The following is a 23,625-nucleotide window of genomic DNA, read 5'->3' on the forward strand; positions in this document are numbered from 1 at the left end:
ATAGCTAGTCCACTCCAAATGTTAGGCGTACAGCCGAGTTCCTCATAATTAGGATATCAAGAATTGTTTCTTATCTGTGTAATCTCATGTCATCTTACATCAGTCCACTAGTCAGTACTACCTCTCCTGTGGCTGCACGTTGAATAGGAATATGAGCCTCCAAGAAAACAGTCAATCACCCTTAGCCTTTAGACACTCAGCGAGAATACCTGATTCCAGTGCTGCATATTCTTCCACTCCATTTATATTCACAAGCTAATAGGTTGCTGTATCCTTTCAGAAAACAGGCTCCTCCAACAATAGATCACTGGCATCACTTAAGTATTTCATCATTTTACAGCCCCTTATAATGGCCTCAAATTGTTTACCATCAAGGTTAGCTGCTTTTCCCTACCACTTTTACTTCTCCCTTTCATAGTGCACTATCTCAGCCTTGTTGTACTAATATCCATTTTTACCAGGAGGATCCCGAATCATCCAACATAGGTTTTTAGTATTAGGTGTCACTACACTACTGTAATGTTCTCCTGCCGTTTGGTTATAAAAATCAGTCTCTATTATGAGTTGAATTTCTTCCACTGGGTTCCAAATAATACCCATTCTGAATCGCCCCTCCTTAATGGTTTCGACCGGCCGTGGTGGCCGAGCGGTTCTAGGCGCTTCAATCCGGAACCGCGCGACTGCTACGGTCGCAGGTTCGAATCCTGCCTCGGACATGGATGTGTGTGATGTCCTTAGGTTAGTTAGGTTTAGGTAGTTCTAAAGTCTAGGGGACTGATGACCTCAGATGTTAAGTCCCATAGTACTCAGAGCCTTAATGGTTTCCATTCATACATGTGCTCTATTTTAACTTATTGAGCTGATCAAGACAATCAAATAAGCCTTGTTTGTACTAAAGACCTGGAGAACGACTTTTTATTTCGTTGAATATGGAAGACTATTCAGCAGAATACATGCAAAGTGCCTGGAACTTACGAGATCATGCAAATGTGAAGCCAAGTTTATCTACCTCTCGAAATACGACTCAAGTACTCCATATTTATTTGTACTCTCCTGCAGGCATTTTCTTCACTCTTAATTAGCCTTGTGCACCTTCTGATCAAAAACGGATCTTGAATATAGTTTTGCAATCATCAAATATTCCATTGTCCTTGGACATAAATCCCTCTAAGTTCCGTGACCTCTCAAGATGCTCACCACTAATCTAATCCTAGGATCATCCATCCATCACTTTCATAATATCGTTTGGAAGGACTTCCAAATATTATGTTATGTAAATTCCCAGCAGGATCATAAGGTGTAAGACTATAAATTTCACTTCTCCACTTCTGGTGCTCTTCACTTGACAATAGTAATTTCAATTAGCCCTTGTCTTGGGATTATTCTTATTGCTGGCCTATCCCCAGTTTAGTTTGACCTACATTTTTCTCTAACAGTCCAGATTTCCATTATGAATTTCCAAGAACATCTGACTACACTTCCTGTGTTTTACTATATTTCAGTGCCTGTGTTATGCCAAACCACAATGCAAAGTTCCATCGGACATGCATGCATGACCAAAGGAACTTTGCATCGTAATGCAGAATAACATAGGCGCTGTAACATGTACCTATCTGCCGACACCAGGCAAGCGACTTTCAAGTAAAATGTCTTCCCTGTACAGGAATATATATAATGAAGGGTGAGCTCTAAGACGAATAGCAGATCCACACTGATATGAGCAGAGCAGCACTGCCAATGTCTCACATAGTTGATTGAAGTCGCCACATAGCCAATGTTTCACTCTTCTATCACAACACAAATTCTTCCAAATGTAGGTGATTGCCTGAACTATCTGAGCAGAAGGATCATCAATGTGGTGCTCTGACTTTTGGAGGAGGGGGAGGGTTAATATTAAATGTTCTTATACTACCTGCATTCATACTCCCAATCCTGAACACTTCTGAAATGATTAAAGTTCTTGGCTCATGTGAGAAATCCCTCAATAGTGTCTAATTCTTAAATCGCCTTTAAAAGTGCTAATTTTCTTTACAGTAATGCCCCTTTTAAATAATCTGACTGCATAGCAGTCAGATAATTTAAAAGGGACTTTGTGCACTTTATACATAGGCATGTCTACTCTAGGGTTAGCAGCTAAATTTTCTCAATTCACAAATAACATTGGTTTGAACAATTTCATTGTTGTTTTACAACTGCACAATGCCACAATGAGGTATTTTTCCACGAGGTAACAAGTACTCAAAATGGTTCTAGTGGGCTAAATAACAGTTGTGTGTGGCAACAAAGTGATATCTGAAAATTATTTTATTGTTTCAATAAACAGAGATTTAGTTCATATAATGTTAGGTAATTTTATGATTATTAAACTAAACTAATATCAAACTATAGGTTCCTTCATACAGGCTTACCATGGTATTGTAAAGAGAGCTGTTTTTTATATGCATACAAAGTGTATCATAAATAAGAGCCAAAGAGTAAATGTTTTGCACTGTTATAATAAGTTTTTCTCATAGATATAAGCTTGTTAAGCAGATTAAACATCAAAGACAGCTGAAAGAGTTCAGATATGCTTCTTCAGCATCTACATCTACCTATCAGTCACAACCAAAAGCTTTGTTGTAAGATATTTTGCACATATTCTGTGAATCAGTTTATACATGTATTAAATGTCATATGTGACATTTAATGCACTGTCTACATCTAATTGAGATTAACGTCAACATAAAATGGCAAACAAGTCTTAGGCTGGTATAATATCAGTAAGTCACATCAATCAATGTGGTGTAGGACTGACTGTACATAATTAGATATTTCCTTTCTTGTTCAACACCAACTGTGCCCCAACACTTGATAACTGTTGGAGTATTGTGACCCTGTCCATACAGTCCTGGCGAGATGCTTTCACCTCCCCTAGTATCTCAGGATACTGCAAGGGGTCGTTATAAGATTTTCTACTACAGCAATTTTCCACACAAATTAGCACAACACAAGTCTGATACCTGTGTTTCTGCCTGGCTGCTCTGAAATATTGTTTAATTCGTTATTGTATTTAAATCTGTATGAGGATTAGAATTCGTGGTCATCATATAAGATCCATTACAAATTTTTGTTGAAACATGAAGTGTTTGTTACAATTTCTAAGTGGCAAGGGGTAATTTGTCACAATTGCAGTGTAACAGTGGCATTGTGTTACAGTTACACTGTGAGAAGGGGTAATTTATTATAGTTTCATTGTAACATAAAATATTTTTCTCAATAGGTATTGCTACATTAAAGATAATTTGTAACAATTTTACTGTAACTGTGGTTCATTTTGTTCTAATTTATCCTCCAAAATTTGGTAGTTTGTTACTGCAAACCTTGTCAGTTTGTTGCAGTTTTACTGCCACACTGATAATATGTGGATCAATATCATTCAATTTCTTTTCGTGTTTATCTATAATCGAATATCAAATTGATGGTTTATGAGAAATTTGCCTAATTTTTTGCAAGCTATCACTGTGTGACAACCTACCAGTGTCACATGCAATTTCTTAATACATATTTTCAATGTGAAGGAAATACATAAACTCAAGACACAAAGAGACATAGTAGTGAATTAAATAAGTGGTGGAGCAGTGAAAGATACAATAGCAGATTCTTCATCTAGAAATGCCACTAATAAATATTGAATAAGTATAATAACAACAATTCTGTAAAAAAAATTATTCTACTGGTAACAGTACTTCAGCTGTGGCTAATGTTTACATAGAATCTCATCAGATTTTGTTGCAATCTATATGAAATATCTGCAAGGAAGAGTCGTTACTGCAGAAAATGCAAGCCGAGAAGGATTACAGGGATGGGTCTAGACCTACAGGTATGGAATGTTTTTAACACTTTCAAAGACAAATGGCGTCTTGTAACCATTCATAAAATGTTCCACTTCCAACCCAGTTGAACATCCTATCAATACCCACTACTTAAATGATTTTCTTATACAAAAAACCTGTACATAAACAGTAAGGTTGAGATAAAGAATTTGAAAGAACTTGAGGTTTGTACCCCATACTGTTAATAGCTTCAAAATATGACAGATATTTACCAAAATATATAAGAAATTGTGGTGAAGTATTATCTATAACTCTTGTATAAAAGGAAGTTAATGAAGAAATAAATAGTCCAAACAATACGAAATACAAGAAGAAATGTATGTCACAATATTCCAAACAAGTAGTTTAATGATTACAACTTTTCACACCATCCCACTGCAAGAAATACAGCCCACTTGAATGAAATGATTTAATTGATTTCACAGCTTCAAGAAAGATATAGTATCGAATAATTATGGCGACAGTAGTTGAAAAGTTTCACAAACCAGCAAGAAAAACATTCATGCATAGATATTTAGTAATATGAGAATCAGATGATTTGAGAATTACATACATTTTAAATACGAAACAGTATTCATGTGATAATACAGGTTCCAATGGACATGGTGACAATACACTTGGTCATAGATTATCACCACCAGTAGAATGCCTCTAAATGGCGTGTAATGGTGTTCGCACATTTAAGTTCTTCTTGCTAACATGCATGATATTTTCAAAGTGAGCCATGCTATCAGTGTCAGCAAAAAAATTGTCCAATTCCTCCAACAATAATCAAAGAACGAAATGTTCATCAGGTGGACTTGTCTTATTCCCAAGAAGTCCACGGACCTTGAGAACTTTAGAACAGATCACGGTAGCACTTTGAATTACCATGATGTTGATGTTTTTCTGTGAGATACATAATCAGAAACTGGTCACATTAGCTGCAAGATGGGACAGCACAAAAAAACTGAAGTATGTGTAGGTGAGCTATACATATTTTTTCAACTATACAATTTTTCTGTGGGAAAAAGTTGGCGATGCTCTTGTAAGTGCCACTCCTATTTACAATATAATAATGCAGTTCAGCATGTGGACTTCATAGTGCAGTGTGGCGGTATCTGTACTGGATAGTACAGTGCAACTGTACCCAGACAGCATAGTACCACACAATGTTATTGAGACAATGTAGTTTGATGCAACAGTACTCGCTGGACATGGTATCCAGAATATGTGGTGCAGTGTGGAATTGGTGGCATTCGTATCGTGGTCAACTCCTTCATCCCACATGCAATTTGTACAGAATGGGGTTTTCCACTAAAGTTATTTAAATAAAAATGCTATTTTCCCCATACTGTCTTACGTTCAGTGTTTAAACGGGACATAGTTATACAGTTAGAATATGTCATATCTTGGGACTGTAAGCTTTGGGCATCAATTATTTTAACAGTTCAAGTGGTTTGCCACCTAGTTTGGGGGGAAATATTTAAATAAGCCATCTGTGCGATGATACATTGATTTAGCTTAGGGTATGGCAGTTTCCGAATTTCATACCACATTAAACTGAGCTGTAAGTACCATCCATCTTGGACTGCCATCACAGATTCTATAGTTAGGATAAGTAATCTGGCAACCAAGCACGCAGTACCAGTATCCTCAGGTCTGCAGCTTGAAATCTGATGTCACAGGGCTGCAGAAAACTCTGTAGGTAAATTGGCCTATGTTCACCATGATGGATGTGATACTTAGGATAACTAGGCCAGGTAAGATATCTTGAATTTTTGAACTTCTTGGTATTGATCAATTACTGCAATTAGTCTATTTCTGTACTTCCCATCATACTTCTTAGGCCTAACTCAATTTCATTGAAAAAACGTATATTTTATAATAAAAATGAATATTTTTTCTTATATCCACTTATTATAAAGGAATTATTTTTTCATACAAAAGATGAATGAAAGAAAATAAATTTAACATTTTTTATAGACACTGCACATAAAAAATAAATTCCAGAAAGAAATGCATTCACAAAAAGCCCAAAATCTTCAGTGTCATCTGAAAGAAATCTGGAGGGCTATTCTTCATGTTACTCTCTTTATTTCATTTCACCATCCAGTTTTTTCGAAGTCCAAATAGAAATCCAGTTAGCTGTCCTTCTTGCATCTGGTCCTGTGTTCTTTAATTGAGGGGGGCAGAGCTCGAACAGCAGCAACCTAATGATTGATGATGGCCATTGCTTGTGTGGCGAGCCCAGTCCTGGCCTGGTGCACTCTGGGCGCAAATGTATTCGATAGCAGTTTGTGCATACAATTGGAATGTGAAAAGGAAGTGCAGTCTTTAAATGCTATTTTCATCAGTTTATTCTGGATGTAAATCAGTTATTTTATTCACATTTTCGTATTTTACTCGAAGAGATGAAATGTAAATAATACATAATGTTCCTCTGCAACACTCAAAATGAGATTTAAAAAGAATGTTATATGATAGAAACAAGGTATATTCCCATACTGTTGTAAATGGGGATTGTTTCAACGTTTTTCTGAATGAAGTTATGAAATGCTTAATGAACGGTGTAGACAGAATGTGTAAGTGAGATGGAGCAGAGTACAGTTAGAAGACAGTGTTATCTCTTCTTTCCTCTGATGCTAGCGCTGAATAAACTGTTCCAGCAGGTCAGTACTATTGTATCTAGAAGCTAGAGGCCACATGCTGCTGACTAAATACAAGCTGCAATTATATGAGAGGGCTTACGCAGACAAGGCCTATGGTGTTTGCATGGATGAGTAGAAAAACACCTTTCTCAAATAAAATATTAACCGATTTTGAACTTTCAGAATGCTAACATATCTATATAATGAGGGCTATCTGAAATATCTTCTTCTAATTGACACATAATTTTTTCAGTTTTTATTTTCTACATAACATTTTTCTAATTTTTTATTCATTTATATAATCAAAAATTTTCAGTAAATATTCTGTGTGTGCATCGTAAGATAAGTTTTTATTACCATACATTGTTACAAACGCTAAAGTATAAGAAGCAATTTTTTCATTAAAAGCTGCCAATGTTACATAGTCATTTTGTTTGAAGTTACAATATTTTCTACAAGTCATGTTAATGATGTAGATAAGATAATTTGAAATGAAATTTTATGGAGTTAAGTCAGTGTCTGATTTGAGTTGTGCAACTTCTTCCAAATCGAGAAATGCACTACATGCGTTGAGAAAACTGTTTGGAGGATTAATATTCCACATCTCCCATGGGAAAATGTCGTTTTTTCCATGAAGAGTCAAGCAACTGATTTTTTTATACGATTTGTCTGAAATGTAACAAATACCAAATATGTCATATCAATTAATCCAGGGTTGTAATTATTTGTGATACCCAGTTTAAAGTTTTGTTACCACCCAATCCTGGAACTTCTACAGTTTTAAATTCATAAAAAGGTATTGAAATATTTGGATTTTTCAGAATATTTTTTCACTGTCTAACTCGTAATTTGGTTCATATTTAACAATTGTTACACGAATTCCCATCGATTCTACTACCATTTTTCCTTCGTTAGGAAGTGTATCATTAATTTCACCTCCAGCTTCTTTATACCCACACCATCTAAGAGTTGCATCTCCAGAACTAGAAGATCTTGAAAAAATTACTGTTAAATCTCCTTCCTACATATATCCACCAAGTACTCCTAGTGGATGGAATACCTCGTATCTCTTAACTCCTTATTTTTCCATTATTAAGAATGTGTTGTACAAAGCTTATTCTATCAGTAACAGATGAAGTCATATATAATATAACTGTTGATGAAATAAAAGGATGTTTGATTCTAGATGAACTGTTGTTTCCTTTCTTTATGGTTACAAACAGTTTTTCCACATGTTTACTGATTTTTTATTGGATTTTCCAAAATATATTGGGCAATATAACTCTGATCCTTCAGGATTAGGATTAGAATTCTAAAGTTCATATTTAATTGTGCCTGATTTTCATCAAGACATCCATCACCAATATTTATTTCAGTCTCTGTATCTTTGTTTGGTGCATGTAAATTATTTTATGTGTTCTCATACACAAGCAATGAGTAAAATCGATAACTCTCAGTTTTATTCATGATTTATTAGGGATAAAATTTATTAAGATCTTTTTAAAACCACTGACACAGAAGTACCATTAAAGTCATTCAGATTGTCATGTTCATTGGTTATAGTAATTTCTAAATCTTGAATAGGATCAAAAAGAGGAGTATCTACACAGTAAATTGGTCATGAATTATTGGTCCACCAAATTCTACATTATATTTGAATGGAGCCATAACATCAGTTTCTCCATAAAAATGAACAGTATGCCTTAGAAACATTCCATCAGCTATATTAAAATTTATATTAATTAATTCGAATGATATAATTTAAGAACATTGTTACCAACAATCTTTCTACTGGCTTCAACATTTCCTCTACTAAATCCCACAATAGTTCCAATACTACTGTTTGTATCTGTATACAGCTTTACATTACTTTCAAAAGTAATTGTGTTCAAAATTTCATCAGTTCTGACGTGAATATTTGGCGTATCCAGATCAATAAATCTTTCTAATAATCTAAAAACGTATTGACCTAGGGGAATTTCTATCATTTCTCCACTACAGTACATTTTATTATTTATTGATATAATATTTGGAGTTAAGAAAATCATATAAAAACAAACTAATGTAACATTTAATAAGTTTCTCTTATTGGAATAGTTAATTTTTTAACAACAGATGACTTTTCACTCAACTCAAATAGACAAACCTTTTATACCAATAAAGATTTATTTAATTAAATGAAAGATTGGGAATCAAAAATTATATTCCAGGAAAGAAAAAAAATTATGTGGTAAAATTTTACCAAATTGTATTCATGCAATAATAGAACTACGCTATTGTGGAAAAACTACATTTATGATTCACAGTTATATTTTTGCTCCAGGATGGTTGAATTGGAATAAACTTACTCAGTTGTATGTTTATTCCATAAGCTTATAGGAATCAAAATTCCCAGAATTTAAAAGAGGATGTAAGAATCTGAAGATAAGTATAAAGAAAAAATTGCTACTTCTAATGAAAATAATGATTAAATTACACCATTAGATCAATGTCTAGATAATTCAGTAGTGGTATTTCATAACTTCATTCTTGTAAATCAAGATATATTTAGAGAATATTTTACTAGACGAAGACATCAAGGAATAGATTGTATTTATTTACCTCAAACCTATTCAAAAATACTAAAAGAATTAGTTACAAATAGTTATATCTTTTTAAATATTTTCAAACAAGATGAGGCAAATTTAAATGATATTTGAGGTAATAAACATAATTATTTGATAAAGAAAACTGCTGATGATCATTTTTTGTAAACTTAAGATCAACTATAGATTCGACAGATTATTCAGATATAAGTTCACCTGAGTAACAAGATAAATGTTTAATAGAGAAATATACAGAAAACCCAGTTGTGTATGTTTGGATGAATTATGTAAGAGATTTAATCGATACAGTAGCAGTAAGTCATGGTAAAGAATCAGCTCGAATTAAAAATTATGAAAATGAAAAAGTTTGAGTAAGACAAATGTTAACAAATAAATTTATTGAATTCATTCCTAATAATTAAAAAGTTATATTGTATTTAATGAGATTTATAAATAATTTACCACAAACATTTCCGAAAAGGGAAAATTATGGGATAGTTTAGTAAATTGGGCATTAAATAATTAGCCATTGCCAAACATTCATCTACCAGGGTATATGTGTTGCAGGACTTTTACTAAGCTAGAAGAAAGACTATGACATAGTGATTCTGGAATAAATCAATGAGACAAAGCATTCTAACAACTTGACATCACCTATTGTGGTCATAACGATATAGAATCGAGATGTCAATCAGACAAAGAACTTCAGTTAGCTTAAGAAGAAAGGACGTATACTTGTCAAACTTCATAGGAGAAAAAACACCTGCAACTGTAGTTAGAACAATAATGCATGGAAAAAGAAAATTAGGTATGGGCCTAGAATTAGATGATACTGGATGTGGACTATAAGTAGTAAAAATATTAATTACTACAAATATTGAATCTAGAAAAATCAATAACTCTAGTATTGATCTAGGAGAACAAAACAGACTAATTTTGCAATGGAAATGAAAGAAACTAAAGTAAAAGACTTCAAAAATAATACATATATATCCTAATCCATTAAGTAATTTTGAACTATATACCTTGCTAAACAATTAAAACTAAATATTTTACACATGTTTTTATGATTGATGAATTAAATAATGAACGTAGAAAAACTGAATCAGGAAAAGTGACTTGAGATATATCTGGTCATCCTGGTACTCATTGAATTTGTTATTATAAGAATAAAGGTACAGAATCTGTTTTTGACTCATCTGGAGATAGTCTACCAAAACAATTAATGAACTATATGGGAAAAAATAAGATACACTATAACATGAAGGAATAATAAACTTCAATGCAGTTATTTGTGGGCCTTTGCATCTGCTTGTTTTAAAACAGTGTAAAATAATTACAAGTTTAATCATATTTTGAGTAAAAAAATGGACGTTTTTGGAAATAAGCTCCAGTCTTAAGGTCACATGATTAGTACTCTAATACATCAAGAAAAAATGCAAAATGAATTCAAAGTAAAAATTCATCTAAAAGTAGAAAGTTTAAGTAAATGATTACACAACGTTTTTAAAGCAACAAAAGGATATGTTAATTTTAAAGGTAGAAGAATAGTAGATACAGAAGATCCAGTAAATGGTTATGATATCATTACAAAACAGCAAAACAGAGCGTAATTTGATATTCAAATAAAGGTTAATAAAATAAATTCATATCAGAATCACTTGAGAATTTTAAATTTGAGTTCATGAAATCTGATGGTTTTTATTCATTTTATATCATTATGAAACCTATATAAAATTGAATTATGAAAAAATAAATTGGAAATTTACTTCAACTGAGAAATGGTTAATACATAATTGTAATTATAATCTAATTACATTACTATTCCCACTGATTTTGTTCATTAAAACAAATCTGTACATTTGTATTACTAACACGATCAGTTACTACTCTATCTAATAATAGCTTCCTAGTTAAACTTAAAGTATTTCCAGTTATACAATCATGCAAAACTTTATTTATTTTCTCTTGTAATTTGTTTGTAACATTACCATCATGTAGTTTTTTGGGTTTAATTGGATCCATTGTATATATTTCTGTTAAGTGATTTCTAGTCAGATTGCTGGTACAAATGAGTGGTTCATTTATATTTTTAATCGTTAATTTAACAATTTCAAGTAATGGCATGTAATGTAAAACAAAAACTGCTTTGTCTTTCTTAACTCTAAAGTCATGAAGTAAATCATAAATTAAATTCTCTGCCTTATTTAATTTGTATACTTTATCATTGTAACATATATAAAATTTATCATGTTCATTGTGTGAATATTTAAAATAAGAATATCTAATTGACAAATTATGTTTCCTTACTTTAAAATTATTGATTGAGGGATATCTTTTTAGGTAGCTAAGTAAATATGACCAATTTTTTGTTTTTTTGATTAAACTTGGGTATGAATAGTTTCCTATTCATGTTGCTAGAGCTTTTATTTCTATTTTCTAATTTTTCTTTTTCTTCTTTTGATTTTTAACTGATTTTGAAAATCTATCATAAGTTGTTGAGATCGAATGACTTTATATATCTTTACGTACTCAGCATAGGAGACAACGATTTTTTTATGCTTAAGAAAATATTTTTAATGTTTCAATAACGCAACTGCTGATATAAAATCTATAGCATTAAGTAACCATAATTATAAATCATTAGGAGACGTGTTTTGGTATCATTTTGTATATGTGGATAGAAACCAGCTTTTTCATTTTGATATTGTATTTGTTCTTAATCTATGTCATTTTCCTTTAAAAATTTCATACTATGATTTTTTTCTGTTTAAAATATCAATGATCAATTTCTCCAATTTTCCAAAAAAAACAAATCCCATAATATTGAGTATATTAGGTGTAATGAGTATATTTGTTCTTTACATTTTAAAGACAGCCATAATTCTAAAAATATTCAATCCTCACATAATGCTAAATTATTTACCTCATATACTAACTTATAAATATTATGGGTGTTTCTGAACTAGCAACTACTGTATTAGTTGTACTTGAAATAGATGTCAATTACTGAAAATAATTTTATTACATTTTTATATTGTTTTAATGTTTCAGGGGTTGAATTATTAACTTGTGGAAAAGTCTTGTACGTTCTATTGTATTTTCATATATTTCCCGGTATGAAATATTTAGCACATGAAACCCATACATAATAGAGAATCTAATATTAGTGTTTAAATCATTTCATTCTACAGTGAATAGATTATTTCTTTGCAAAGGATTAATAATGTCTTGGATTTTTTACAAATGTAATGAAAGTAATTTCTTAATGCATGGCAGATAAAATTATAGTGTAAGAGCCACGAATTAAAACGTATAGCCAAAGAATTAGAATTTAAAAGAAATTATAAACTCAGTAAAACGTCAAGATTTCATTAATAATCTTAATATTAATGACGTAATAAATAAAAACAATGTAGTGATAGCTATACTGTACAAGAATTAAAACTCAAAGCAAAGAGTTAGGAATGAAAGAATGTTATAAACTGGAAAAGGAAAAACTTGTACAATGAAAAAATTATAATTTTTAAAATATATAAATTGTACTCAGCAAGAATGGAAATAAATTAAAATTACTGAGTATATTCCAAATAATGACCTATATATATATATATATATATATATATATACAGGCTATCATAGAGCAAACTTTAACCAACACAACCTCCAAAGTAAAGTTCTGTGGGGAACTATCAGAGCCCTTTGAAATTCGCACAGGTGTCCGACAAGGCGATGGCCTCTCACCTCTCCTTTTCAATCTGGTGTTAGATAAGGTCATAAGAGAATGGGAAACATCACAACAGGGGATAACCTTAGGAAACCTACAGATTAAATGCCTGGCTTTTGCAGACGATTTGGCGATTGTCACGAAAGGTATAAAGGAAACAAAAGACGCTATTGAAAAACTGCACGAAATCGCTTCCAAAACTGGACTACAGATCTCTTACGAAAAGACACAGTTTATGAGCACAAAGAAACTCTCATCTCTGAACACAAAGTATGGCACGATTTACAAAACAGCAAACTTCAAATACCTCGGTGAAACACTACAAATGAGTGGACATAACAGAGACTCAAATGAAGAAAGAAAGACTAAACTGGACAAGGCATACAAAGTAGTGTGGAATCATTACAACAAGAAGTCTATCTCACAAAAAGCCAAATTACGCCATTACGACACGGTGGTGCTCCCCGAGGCACTATATGCAGCAGAGACCACACTAATCCGAGGGCATACACGTATCAGACAATTAGAAAAAGTAGAACGGAAAATACTTAGGAAAATATTTGGCGCAACTAACATCAATGGAATATGGATCAAGAAACCTACAGAGGAACTGTACAAACATACGGAGACAATCACAGAAAAGATTAGAAAACGCAGACTACAATTCTATGGACACCTATACAGAATGCCATCACACAGGCTGACCAAACAGATCTTTGACTGGGTAACCACTAGAAACAACAAATGGGTGGCAGAGGTAGAAAACGACCTGAACCAGCTCAACATAACAGCAGACACAATAAACGACAGAATAAAGTTCAGAAACATCATTAAGAAAAGTAAACTACATGAGATACAATGCGACAAACGAACAGGCATAAAATGGACCGAAGAACGCAAGCAAAATCACAGCCAGAAGATGAAAGAAATATGGGCAACCAAAAAGGCAATCAAGATGAAGCCGAAGACACGAAGCCGACAAGAAGTATGGACAGAGGACCGGAAACAGAAACACAGCGAGCGAATGAGGGAAGTTTGGGCAGCAAGGAAGGCAGCAAAAGGAACTGGCCATGTAGTTTAGTCCAAATGCGCTCTTTAAGGGCAAAACACCAATAATAATAATATATATATATATGGAGATTAGGAATTATTTGTGGATTACATGAGAGAATTTTAGGGCAAACGAGTATGGAAAACTATATAATATGAGAATGAAATTTTCTGGTCGATTTTATTAGAGGTCAGTTTAAATTAGATTGGAATCTCCTGTCAAGGTATAAAAGATTATCTAAGAATTTCAAACAGAATTTGATGATAGTTTAAATGGGATTGTAATATCATATCGTAAGTTATATATATTAATTTCATGATACAATTTCAAGACAAATTATATTGGACTGTTATACCAGGACATAAACATACCAAAATATTTCATCAGAAAATTTGAAGACAAATTAAATTGAAGTATAATATCAAGTTAACACAATTTAATTGAATATTCTATAATAGTTTATCAGAATAATGTAAATTAGGATAAAATATCCTGCTTATTAAACTTTTTATAAAACAAGTCAAATTTCTTTGAAAATTTTATGTGATAACTTGGAGATAAATTGATATTGAATCGGGATTAAATATTAGAAATATCTATCAGCATGAAAAAAATTATCTGAAAATTTTATGATCAATATCAAGACAGATTACATACGGAACATATATCACACAGTAAAAAATTGGCTGAAAATTTTAGTACAGAATCTTAAGATAAATTAAATTGGGATGAAATAACAAGTGAACAAATATAATCTGAATATTTTATAATAGGATTTCAAAGTAATGAATGTGGGAATATCAAAATCTGCCTGAGCCATTTAAACAATAAATATTTAAAGCATTAGAATAATAGAACAATCTGAATATAATGATTATTCTCTGTCTTAAAGTAATAAAAACAAAGTTTGTAACCATATTTTTATTATAGGGTGTCTGAGTGAATACTTAAAAGAAAAAGTAATTTGTCAATTGTGAAGAAATCTTATAAAAAATATATAATCTCAATTTGCAACCCCTAGATTTATTATACCATTAATCCATTATTCATGTATGTAATCATTTTAAATAATTCCAAGAAATGGTTCTTAAAGTTTCTTTCATTGATCTGTATAAATTTACTTGTCAGCTTGGGCGAAATGAGAGATAAACATGTAAATCTCCTTTATTCAAAGATGGAATTAATTCACATTATTGTTATATTAAAAATTTATCAAGAGTGGTTTTGAGTCAAATTAGCATAAAAAAGTAAAATTAATTTATTATTTATGTTTACTCTATTTCACTAGTAAAGAAAGATTAGTTCTCATTTCATAATTTTTAGTGGATACATTTGGTATTTGTCATCAAATGAATAGAAATTAATAAATATATCAATTCTACTCTCGATTTTTGGAATATCATTAACCTCTACCAGAAATTCAAAATTTTCAAGATTCTGATCAAGATCAGGACGACCATTTTTATATTTTGTAGCTGTTTCCCATTTATTATCTACAGGTCTTTAGTTTTTACATTCAAACATGCTTTTTGTTTCTTCTTCATCAGCATTATTAATCGATAATAATATTTTCGAATGTACTTCATTTGGAATCACACTGTTTAGTTAACAAACCACTAAACATTGAAATGCCGAAGAAGGATCCATACGTTCGTTTTAAAAATTACCAACATACACTGAAAGTTCCGTTTGTCATTTATGCTGATTTTGAAATGCTCTTTGTTGTTTAAGATGAACAATTATCAGGACAATTTAGGAAAGTCATACACAATGAAATATCAAAAATTTGAAACTAACTGCAGATTATTATATAAAATATATAAATGGAAATTGTAAGAATCCTATAATTTATATATGACACAAGTAATTGAATGAATATATAAAACAAGAAGTAGAAGAAATTTGAAGAATTTATTCTGAAACTGATGAAATGAGACCATTCACTCCTGAAGAACAATCAAGATATGGAAGATTCAGAAAACGTGTATTGTGTGACCGTCATTACTCAAGGAAAAATAAAAGGGTTTGTTATGATGATCATGTAACTGGAAAATTTATAAGTCTATTATGTAATAATTGTAATTTAAAGGTAAAAGAACCTAGTTTTGTCCCAGTTTATTTCCATAATTTGTCTGGATATCGTTCACATCTGTTTATAAAAGTACTTGCTTATGATAAAAAAAAGATTTAATACTTCATAATGAAGACAGGTATTTTAGATTTGGTAATAGGACAGGAAATTTGAAAATAAGGTTTCTTGATACATTTAAATTAATGGCCTTATCACTTCTGTTTCACAAACTGTAATCTAATTTCAAACAGGATCGAAAGAAAAATATGAAAAAGTTTTTCTCAGAAGAGTTATTCAATCTAGTGGTCAGAAAAGCTGCATACCCATATGATTACATGGATTCTCCGAAAAATTTGAAAGGACAGCAAGGTAGAATTTTGCAATATGGCTATGAAATAAGTGATGACGATAGTAAACATGCAGAAAGAATTGGAAAAAGCTTAATATCAAAATTTTTGATGAGTATCATGATCTGTATTTTGAAACTGATGTTTCATTATGAGCTAACGTGTTTCAAAATTTTAGAAAAACACATATAAAATCATTTGGTCTTGATTGACTAAACAGTCACTTGATTTATTATATGGTTATAATATAATTTTAATGGTTAGGAAGGGAATAAGGGAAGAATTATCACAATGTTGTGAAAGGTATGTTAAAGCCAATAATAAAAATATGAAAGATTACAACATTAAAAATGTATCAAATTTTTTAGCATATTTAGATGGAGATAATTTATATGTTTGTGCAATGTGTCAATATTTAGCATATGGTGGATTTGAAAGGGATCAACCAAATAACTTTGACTGTACAAAAATAAGTGAAATATAACATACAGATAAAACCGGATTTTTTAAAATTAGATTTAAAATATCCAAAAGAAATGCATGATTTACACAAAGATTTACCATTACCTCATGAAAATAAAAATGTACCAGGATCTAAATAAAGCAAGTTGTTGAGTACCTTGATTCACAAACATAGTTTTAGTTCACTAAATCATAAACAGTATCTGTGTCATGGAATGAAATAACAAAAATACATAGTGTTAAAATTCCATCAGTCAGTTTGGTTGAACAAATATATAGATTTAAATATGGATATTAGAACTAAAACTATAAATGATTTTGGGAATGATTTCCAGAAATGAAGAATGTAAAATCTGTGTGTGGAAAAATGAAGGAAAGCATAAGAAACATAGTGACAGATGTAGATAAATGTAGTAACCTTATAGCTAAACCAAACTTTCAAGGAAGAACTACATTTAATGAAAATCTTGTGGCTATTTGTATGAATAAAACCAAAATTGTGTTTAATAAACTCATCTATTTTGGTACCAGTATACTTGATGTATCTAAAGAATTGATGTATGATTTTCACTATAGGGTAATGGAACTGAAAAATGGAGAAAATACTGAGTTGTAATTTCAAGATATGGACAGCTACATTTACAATACAAAAACTGAAGACTTTTATGAAATGATGATTGATAAATTAGATACTATTAATTATGCTGCAAATAATATTTATGGCATTCCAGAAGTAAACAAGAAAGTTTCAGGGAAACTGAAAGATAAATGCAATGGAAAAATAACAGAAAAATTTTGTGGTTTGACAGCAAAAATTTATGTTTATGAGGGTGGTGATAAATAAAGAGAAAATCTAAAGGAGTGAAGCAACGTATTGTTAAAAGTAGAATTAGCTTAGAAGATTATGAAGTCTGTTTGTTTAACAACAGAGAACAGTAAAGGAAAACACATACAATTCAAAGTGGAAAACATGACATCTATGAAGTTGGGATAAATAAGAAAGCATTGAGTCCATATGATGATAAATGATATGTTTAGGAAAATAAAATAGATACATTACCATATGGACATTACAAATTATACAAAAAGTTAATGTATTCTGTAAATATGGAAAGCCTAATCAAGAATTTTCTGCAATGCAAGTCTCTCAAAAAAGATTAAAAAGGTAAGTGAGTTAGTCATAAATATTTTGTGTAGTATTACTGGATGTGTATAAATAAATACCAGGTATGGGAAAAATTGTATGTAGTTTAATAATGAGTTTAAGATTTTGTTACCAGATAGATATTCTAAGTTAATTACTAATTGGGATTTTCGAATATTTGGTACAGAAATGAAGAAACATAAAAATAGAAATACTGATTTTCATGATCTGAAATCCACTTTGTGATTTTTTAAATTTATTTTTTTCCTATTAAGTTTTATAATCTTTAAATGGACAACCCCAAACAGCTAGAGCAGTGAGGTAACTGTCTGAATAAAAAGAATATTAACGACTTTGATAAATGTAAGTATGAAGCAGGTGGGTATCGTTGGATTTGTGAAGAAAGTAAAAAATATTGCCAAAATAATAAAGTTACTTGTGAATGTTGTAAAACTTTTTGGTAAGGAAAAGATATCTTACATTCACATAATTAATTTTTTTCTTATATGCACCTTTTATAAAAAAAAATATTAAATTTACTTCCTGATGTTTTATAATAATTGAACATGTTAAGAAGAAATATTCATAATTACTCATTTTCTAAATAATTTACTACAAAATATTTATTTCTTTAATGAAATTAAATGAGTTAGACCTAAAAAGAGGGACTGCAATTAGAACCATTCTGTAGGTTCTACGTAACTTGGGTCAGTCCTGGTGTGAGGCAGGACTGAGGTAAATGGGACAGAACTTATGGAATGGATCTACTGTTGGGCAAGATTCAGTATCAAGGGTCAGCATAAACTTATACTGAGATCCATCTGTCACCTACTGGACTCATCTCTGAATGTAACAGAAATCTTTCTCATCACTGTTCACTAATTCATAAGTTACCCGATTATTCTGTCATTGCTGGAGGAGACATTGCGTCCTCTATAAGGTCATAGACTTGATGACGTCCATGGGGTGATGGAACTTGATAGGTGCATGCCTGGTTGTTATGCCAAATAACTCTAGCATACAAAGCCACCCTCATTCTGCCAATGGCCTTGTCAAAGAGAACAGAGGAGCAGACAAAGCTTCCCTTATGGTGGGAAGGAATTATCAACAGCATGAGAACGTAGAAGCCAGTGGAATCCACTGCATTAAAGGCTCATGACATGTGTCCATAGGACATGTGGCTTGTAAATGAAAAAGTCTCATCACAATCTCGCCATTGGCAAAAGATTCCGGAATAGACCCCTATTCGGATCTCTGGGAGGGGATTACCAAAAGGGAGGAAACTGCAAGAAATAGACTGAATAATCAATGACTCTAGGAGTCGAGGCATGGAATGCCATAAGCTGTAATGGGGTAGGGAAGCAAGAAAATCTGAAAAGGGAAGTGCAAGGGCTCAACCTACATAGAATCGGTCTCAGAGAAGTAAAATGGAAAGAAGACAAGGATTTTTGGTCAGATGAGTAACTGCTAATATCAACAGTAGCAGAAAATGGTATAATGGGAGTAGGATTCGTTATGAATAGGAAAGTAGGACATGGAGTGTGTCACTGTGAACAGTGCAGTGATATGGTTGTTCTCATCTCATCAGAATCGACAGCAAACCAGCACTGTGAAATATAGTTCAAGTGTATGTACCGCTGCTGTGAACTGAAGAGGAAGGCAGAGAGAAAGCGTGTGAGGATACTGAAAGGCTAATGCAGCATGTAATGGGAGATGAAACTACAGTAGTCGTTGGGGACTGGAATGCAGTTGTAGGGAAAGTAGTAAAAGAAAGAGTTACAGGAAACTATGGGCTTTGATTTCTCCAGCACTATAGATACAGCTACAAGAAATAGCTCGATTGATAGTACAGTTCAAGAGGAATGGAAATCTCTAAAAAGAATAATAATGGAAGTTGGGAAAAACATGAAGATACAAAGAAAGTAACTGCGAAGAAATCATGTGTAATGGAGGAAGTACTTCAGTTGGTCGGTGAAAGAGGGAAGTATTAAAATGATCAGAGAAATTCAAGAAAAAAGAAATACAAGTCACAGAGAAATGAAATAAACAGGAAATGTAGGGAAGCTAAGACGATATGATTGAACAAAAAATGTAAAGAAATCGAAAAAGAAATGATTGTCAGAAGGAAAACCAAAACAACCTTTGGTGAAATTAAAAGGGACGGTGGTGATATTAAGAGTACAATGGGCAGAGAAGAAAGCAGAGACGTGGAAAGAGTACATTGAAGATCTCTGTGAGAGGGAAGATTTGTTTGAAGTGACACAAGAAGGAATAGGAGTCAATTTGGAAAGAAAGGGGATTTTGTATTTCCGTCAGAATTTAAAAGAGCTTTGTAAGACTTACTATCAAATAAGGCAGAAGGGATTTATAACATTCTATCAGAATTTCTAAAATCATTGGGGGAAGTGAGAACAAAACGACTATTTACGTTGGTGTGTAGATTGTATCAATCTGGCAACATATCATCTCACTTTCGGAAAAATAAGATCAACTCAATTCTAAAGACTGCGAGAGCCGACAAGTGCAAGAATTATGGCACGTTCAGCTTAACACCTCATGCATCCAAGTCGTCGACAAGTATAATATGCAGAAGAATAGAAAAGAAATTTAGGATGTGTTGGATGGCGATAAGTTTGGTTTTAGGAAAGGTAAAGACACCAGAGAGGCAATTCGGACATTGAGGTTGATAATGAAAACAGGACAAAAAAATATCAAGACACGTTTATAGGATTAGTTGACCTGGAGAGCGTGTCCGACAATAACAAATGGTGCAAGAAATTCGAAATTCTGAGGAAAATGAGGGCAAAAAGTAGGGAGAGATGCATAATGTGCAACATGTACAAGAGGCAAGAGGGAGTAGTACGAATGGAAGACCATGAACAAAGTGTTCAGATTAAAATGGGTGTAAGACAGGAATGTAGTCTTCCACCCCTACTGTTCAGTCTACACATTGAAGGAGCAATCATGAAAATAAAAGGAAGTTTCAGCTATTTAATTCAAATTCAAGTTGAAAAGATACTAATGACATTGCTTTCATCAGTGATAAATCAGGAAAATTTACACGATATACTGAACAGATTGAGTAGTTTCATGAGTACACGTTACAGAGTGCGAGTAAATAGGAGAAATGAAAAGCAGCGAGATACTTAAAATTAGGACTGGTGATCACGAAATAGGTGAAATTATGAATTCCGCAATCTAGGCAGCAAAGTAACCCGTGACAGATGGAGCATAGACATTAATAAGTCTACCATTGACAAGAAGGAGGTTCTCGTCAGGAGCAGTCTATCTAACATATGTCTTAATGGAGGAAGAAATTCCTGAGAATTTACGTCTGGAGCACAGCCAAAATCCACCATCTTGAATGATGTCTTAGCCCCCATCTTGGATGACGTCATCGCCACCATCTTGGATACGTCTGTCAACAATTCAGAATGGCTCAGAACTGCCTTGCCCCAATACTCTCTGCATTGAGGTACAAGGTCGAGGATATATTGGTAGGGAGGACACAGCATGTTATCTTGGTTTCTGAGTAAACAACGGATAAAGAGGTAGCTTTAAGTGTGTCCCAGGGACATGTGTTGGGATCCTTGCTGTTCATGTTCCATCTGCGCTTCCTTTTGAACAATTTCAACAATAAAAAGAAACTTCCACAGACAATGCTGCTATATAGGCTGAAGTACTGCAGAGATATTCAGTGGGATCTCTATAAGATTTGAAAGTCGCGCAAAGATGGCAACTTGCTTGAAAATTCTGAAATGTAAAATTGTGCACATCAATGACTACAACATTAGCGATTCACTCTTTTGATCAGTCAAATGAAGCAAATACCTTGGGGTAATGTTTTTGTAAAGACAGGAAACGGAAAGACCACATGGACTCAGTTGTAGGTAAAGGAGTTTGGCAGGCTTCGGTTTATTGGAAGAATACTAGGGAAATGCATTCAGTCTACAAAGAAATTGTTTACAAAACACTCGAGCAATCCCTCCTTGAATATTTCTCATCTGAATAGGAGATGTACCAAGAGGAGTAACAGGGCATATAGTGACACTGAAGGTCCTAAATCCAATCTTAGGCAAGTTTTTGAAGATAGTTGGCGGTTGGAGTGGTCGGTTTTTGTAAGGGGAGAGAGGAAGAGGTAGTACAGTAATCTGGAGGAAGAAGGCAGATTGTGTGTCTGGGAATCTCACCAATTTGTCGCACGTTTTCGAGAAGCTTTTAAAGTGATTAAGCAGAAAGCGTTTTTCAATCGGTAATCGGACCTGAGCTTTTCTTATTGCATAATGGCTGCATGAATTTGAGCACTTTTCCAATGTGCCAGTCGCCAACAGTTTACAACACAAAGCACAATGCGGAATAAACTATTGTTTTAATCCTGAAACGTGTGCTCCCTAGAACTGTTTTTTTTCCTATTTATCTGTACAATATCGTTGACAGTAAAAGATTACCGATTAGGTTGTCTAACTTTATGTGAGAAGCTTTGGTAACATCTAGATTACAGGCTCCTAGCACCAACCAGCGAATTCCTTGTCCACCCACACGTTGAGCCCCTTTAACATCTCTGTCCAGATTTACTGTAGCTGTACTCCTTTCTTCATTAATAAAGTGTGGCCAAAGCGCTTGAGTCTAGATATCCTGAAAAGTGTGGCCAAAGCACTCGAGTCTACGTATTCTTACTTGCTCAAGTGCTTTCTCTCATCTCCTCAGATCACAATTTGTCAAGTTTCGTTTTCTGTATAGTGGACCTTAAGACCATCATTGATGCTTGTAGATGCTATGAGACTCCTTGTGATGGGAACACGGTTCAACAGTATATGTTAGGGAAGGTTGGAAGCAGCTTCTTTGAACCGCTGATTTTGATTTTCGTGGCATGTCTGGACACCATGCAAACGGTATCGTCTCTTGGTAGAAGCTAAGGCTATTCTCAGTACCTATTTGCAACCTCTTTTGTGACAATATTAAATCGAAAAACTGTGTTTCCCACTCTACCATATTCCAGTTGTTTACAGCCTTGACCTTCGCTGGCCACCTGTCGTTACTAACTCACGTTCACATTCCTTGCAAAGCATTTGTTTTGATATTGTATTTGTGGTATTCCTCCATCCATTTGCTAAGTCTCATTTAAATCTCTACAATGCGTTTCTCAGACGTACAGGGTGATTACATGTTGATGTTATAAACTGTCATCGATGATGAAGAAGAGTGAATGTATCAATATGAGGGCCCATGGTCTGGAAAAGACATTTTCTGGAGGAGATATGGATTAAAACTATAAAAAATGTCTAATAAACATGCATATATTAAGTGATATGAGCTTTTATTCCTCTTTGCTACTGTGAAACACATCTTTTCTACCGAAGTGTTCGCAAAGTTCATGATTACAAGACCAGTCTAAGTCCACCACCTCCTTGTCCACAGTACCCCACTAAGAGATAACCATGGTATACCACTCCTACACATAAATACGACAAACTCGATAACCTTATGCGGAATGCAGTGTAGAAGTATCTATGGTAGCAGAATAGATATGCGAAAAACACAAGACGAAACAATTTATTGGGCTCACCAAAATGAACCAATAATACAATATCGAAAAGAACAACCGACTCGATCCCAACTGCGGATCGAAACAAAATACAAAAGAACAAATTATTTAAAAAAATAAAAAAGACCAAATTCTTCACCGGTAGCGAACACAAACAGTTCTACCAAGCCAGAGGTTCGTCAACTATACCA

General features: G+C 32.9%; 1 protein-coding gene across 1 annotated transcript in view; it reads left to right on the plus strand.

Annotated features, from left to right (window-relative positions):
• Positions 1-3,841: 3,841 nt before the first annotated feature.
• The window catches only part of LOC124805480 (bromodomain-containing protein 4-like), a 35,479-nt gene continuing 15,695 nt past the window's right edge, over positions 3,842-23,625 (plus strand). Inside the window, exon 1 of the mRNA XM_047266044.1 lies at positions 3,842-3,859. Within this exon, the coding sequence (XP_047122000.1) occupies positions 3,842-3,859 (18 nt within the window). The remainder of the gene's footprint in view (positions 3,860-23,625) is intronic.

Source organism: Schistocerca piceifrons, chromosome 7 (genome assembly GCF_021461385.2).
Source record: "Schistocerca piceifrons isolate TAMUIC-IGC-003096 chromosome 7, iqSchPice1.1, whole genome shotgun sequence".
NCBI lineage: Eukaryota > Metazoa > Arthropoda > Insecta > Orthoptera > Acrididae > Schistocerca > Schistocerca piceifrons.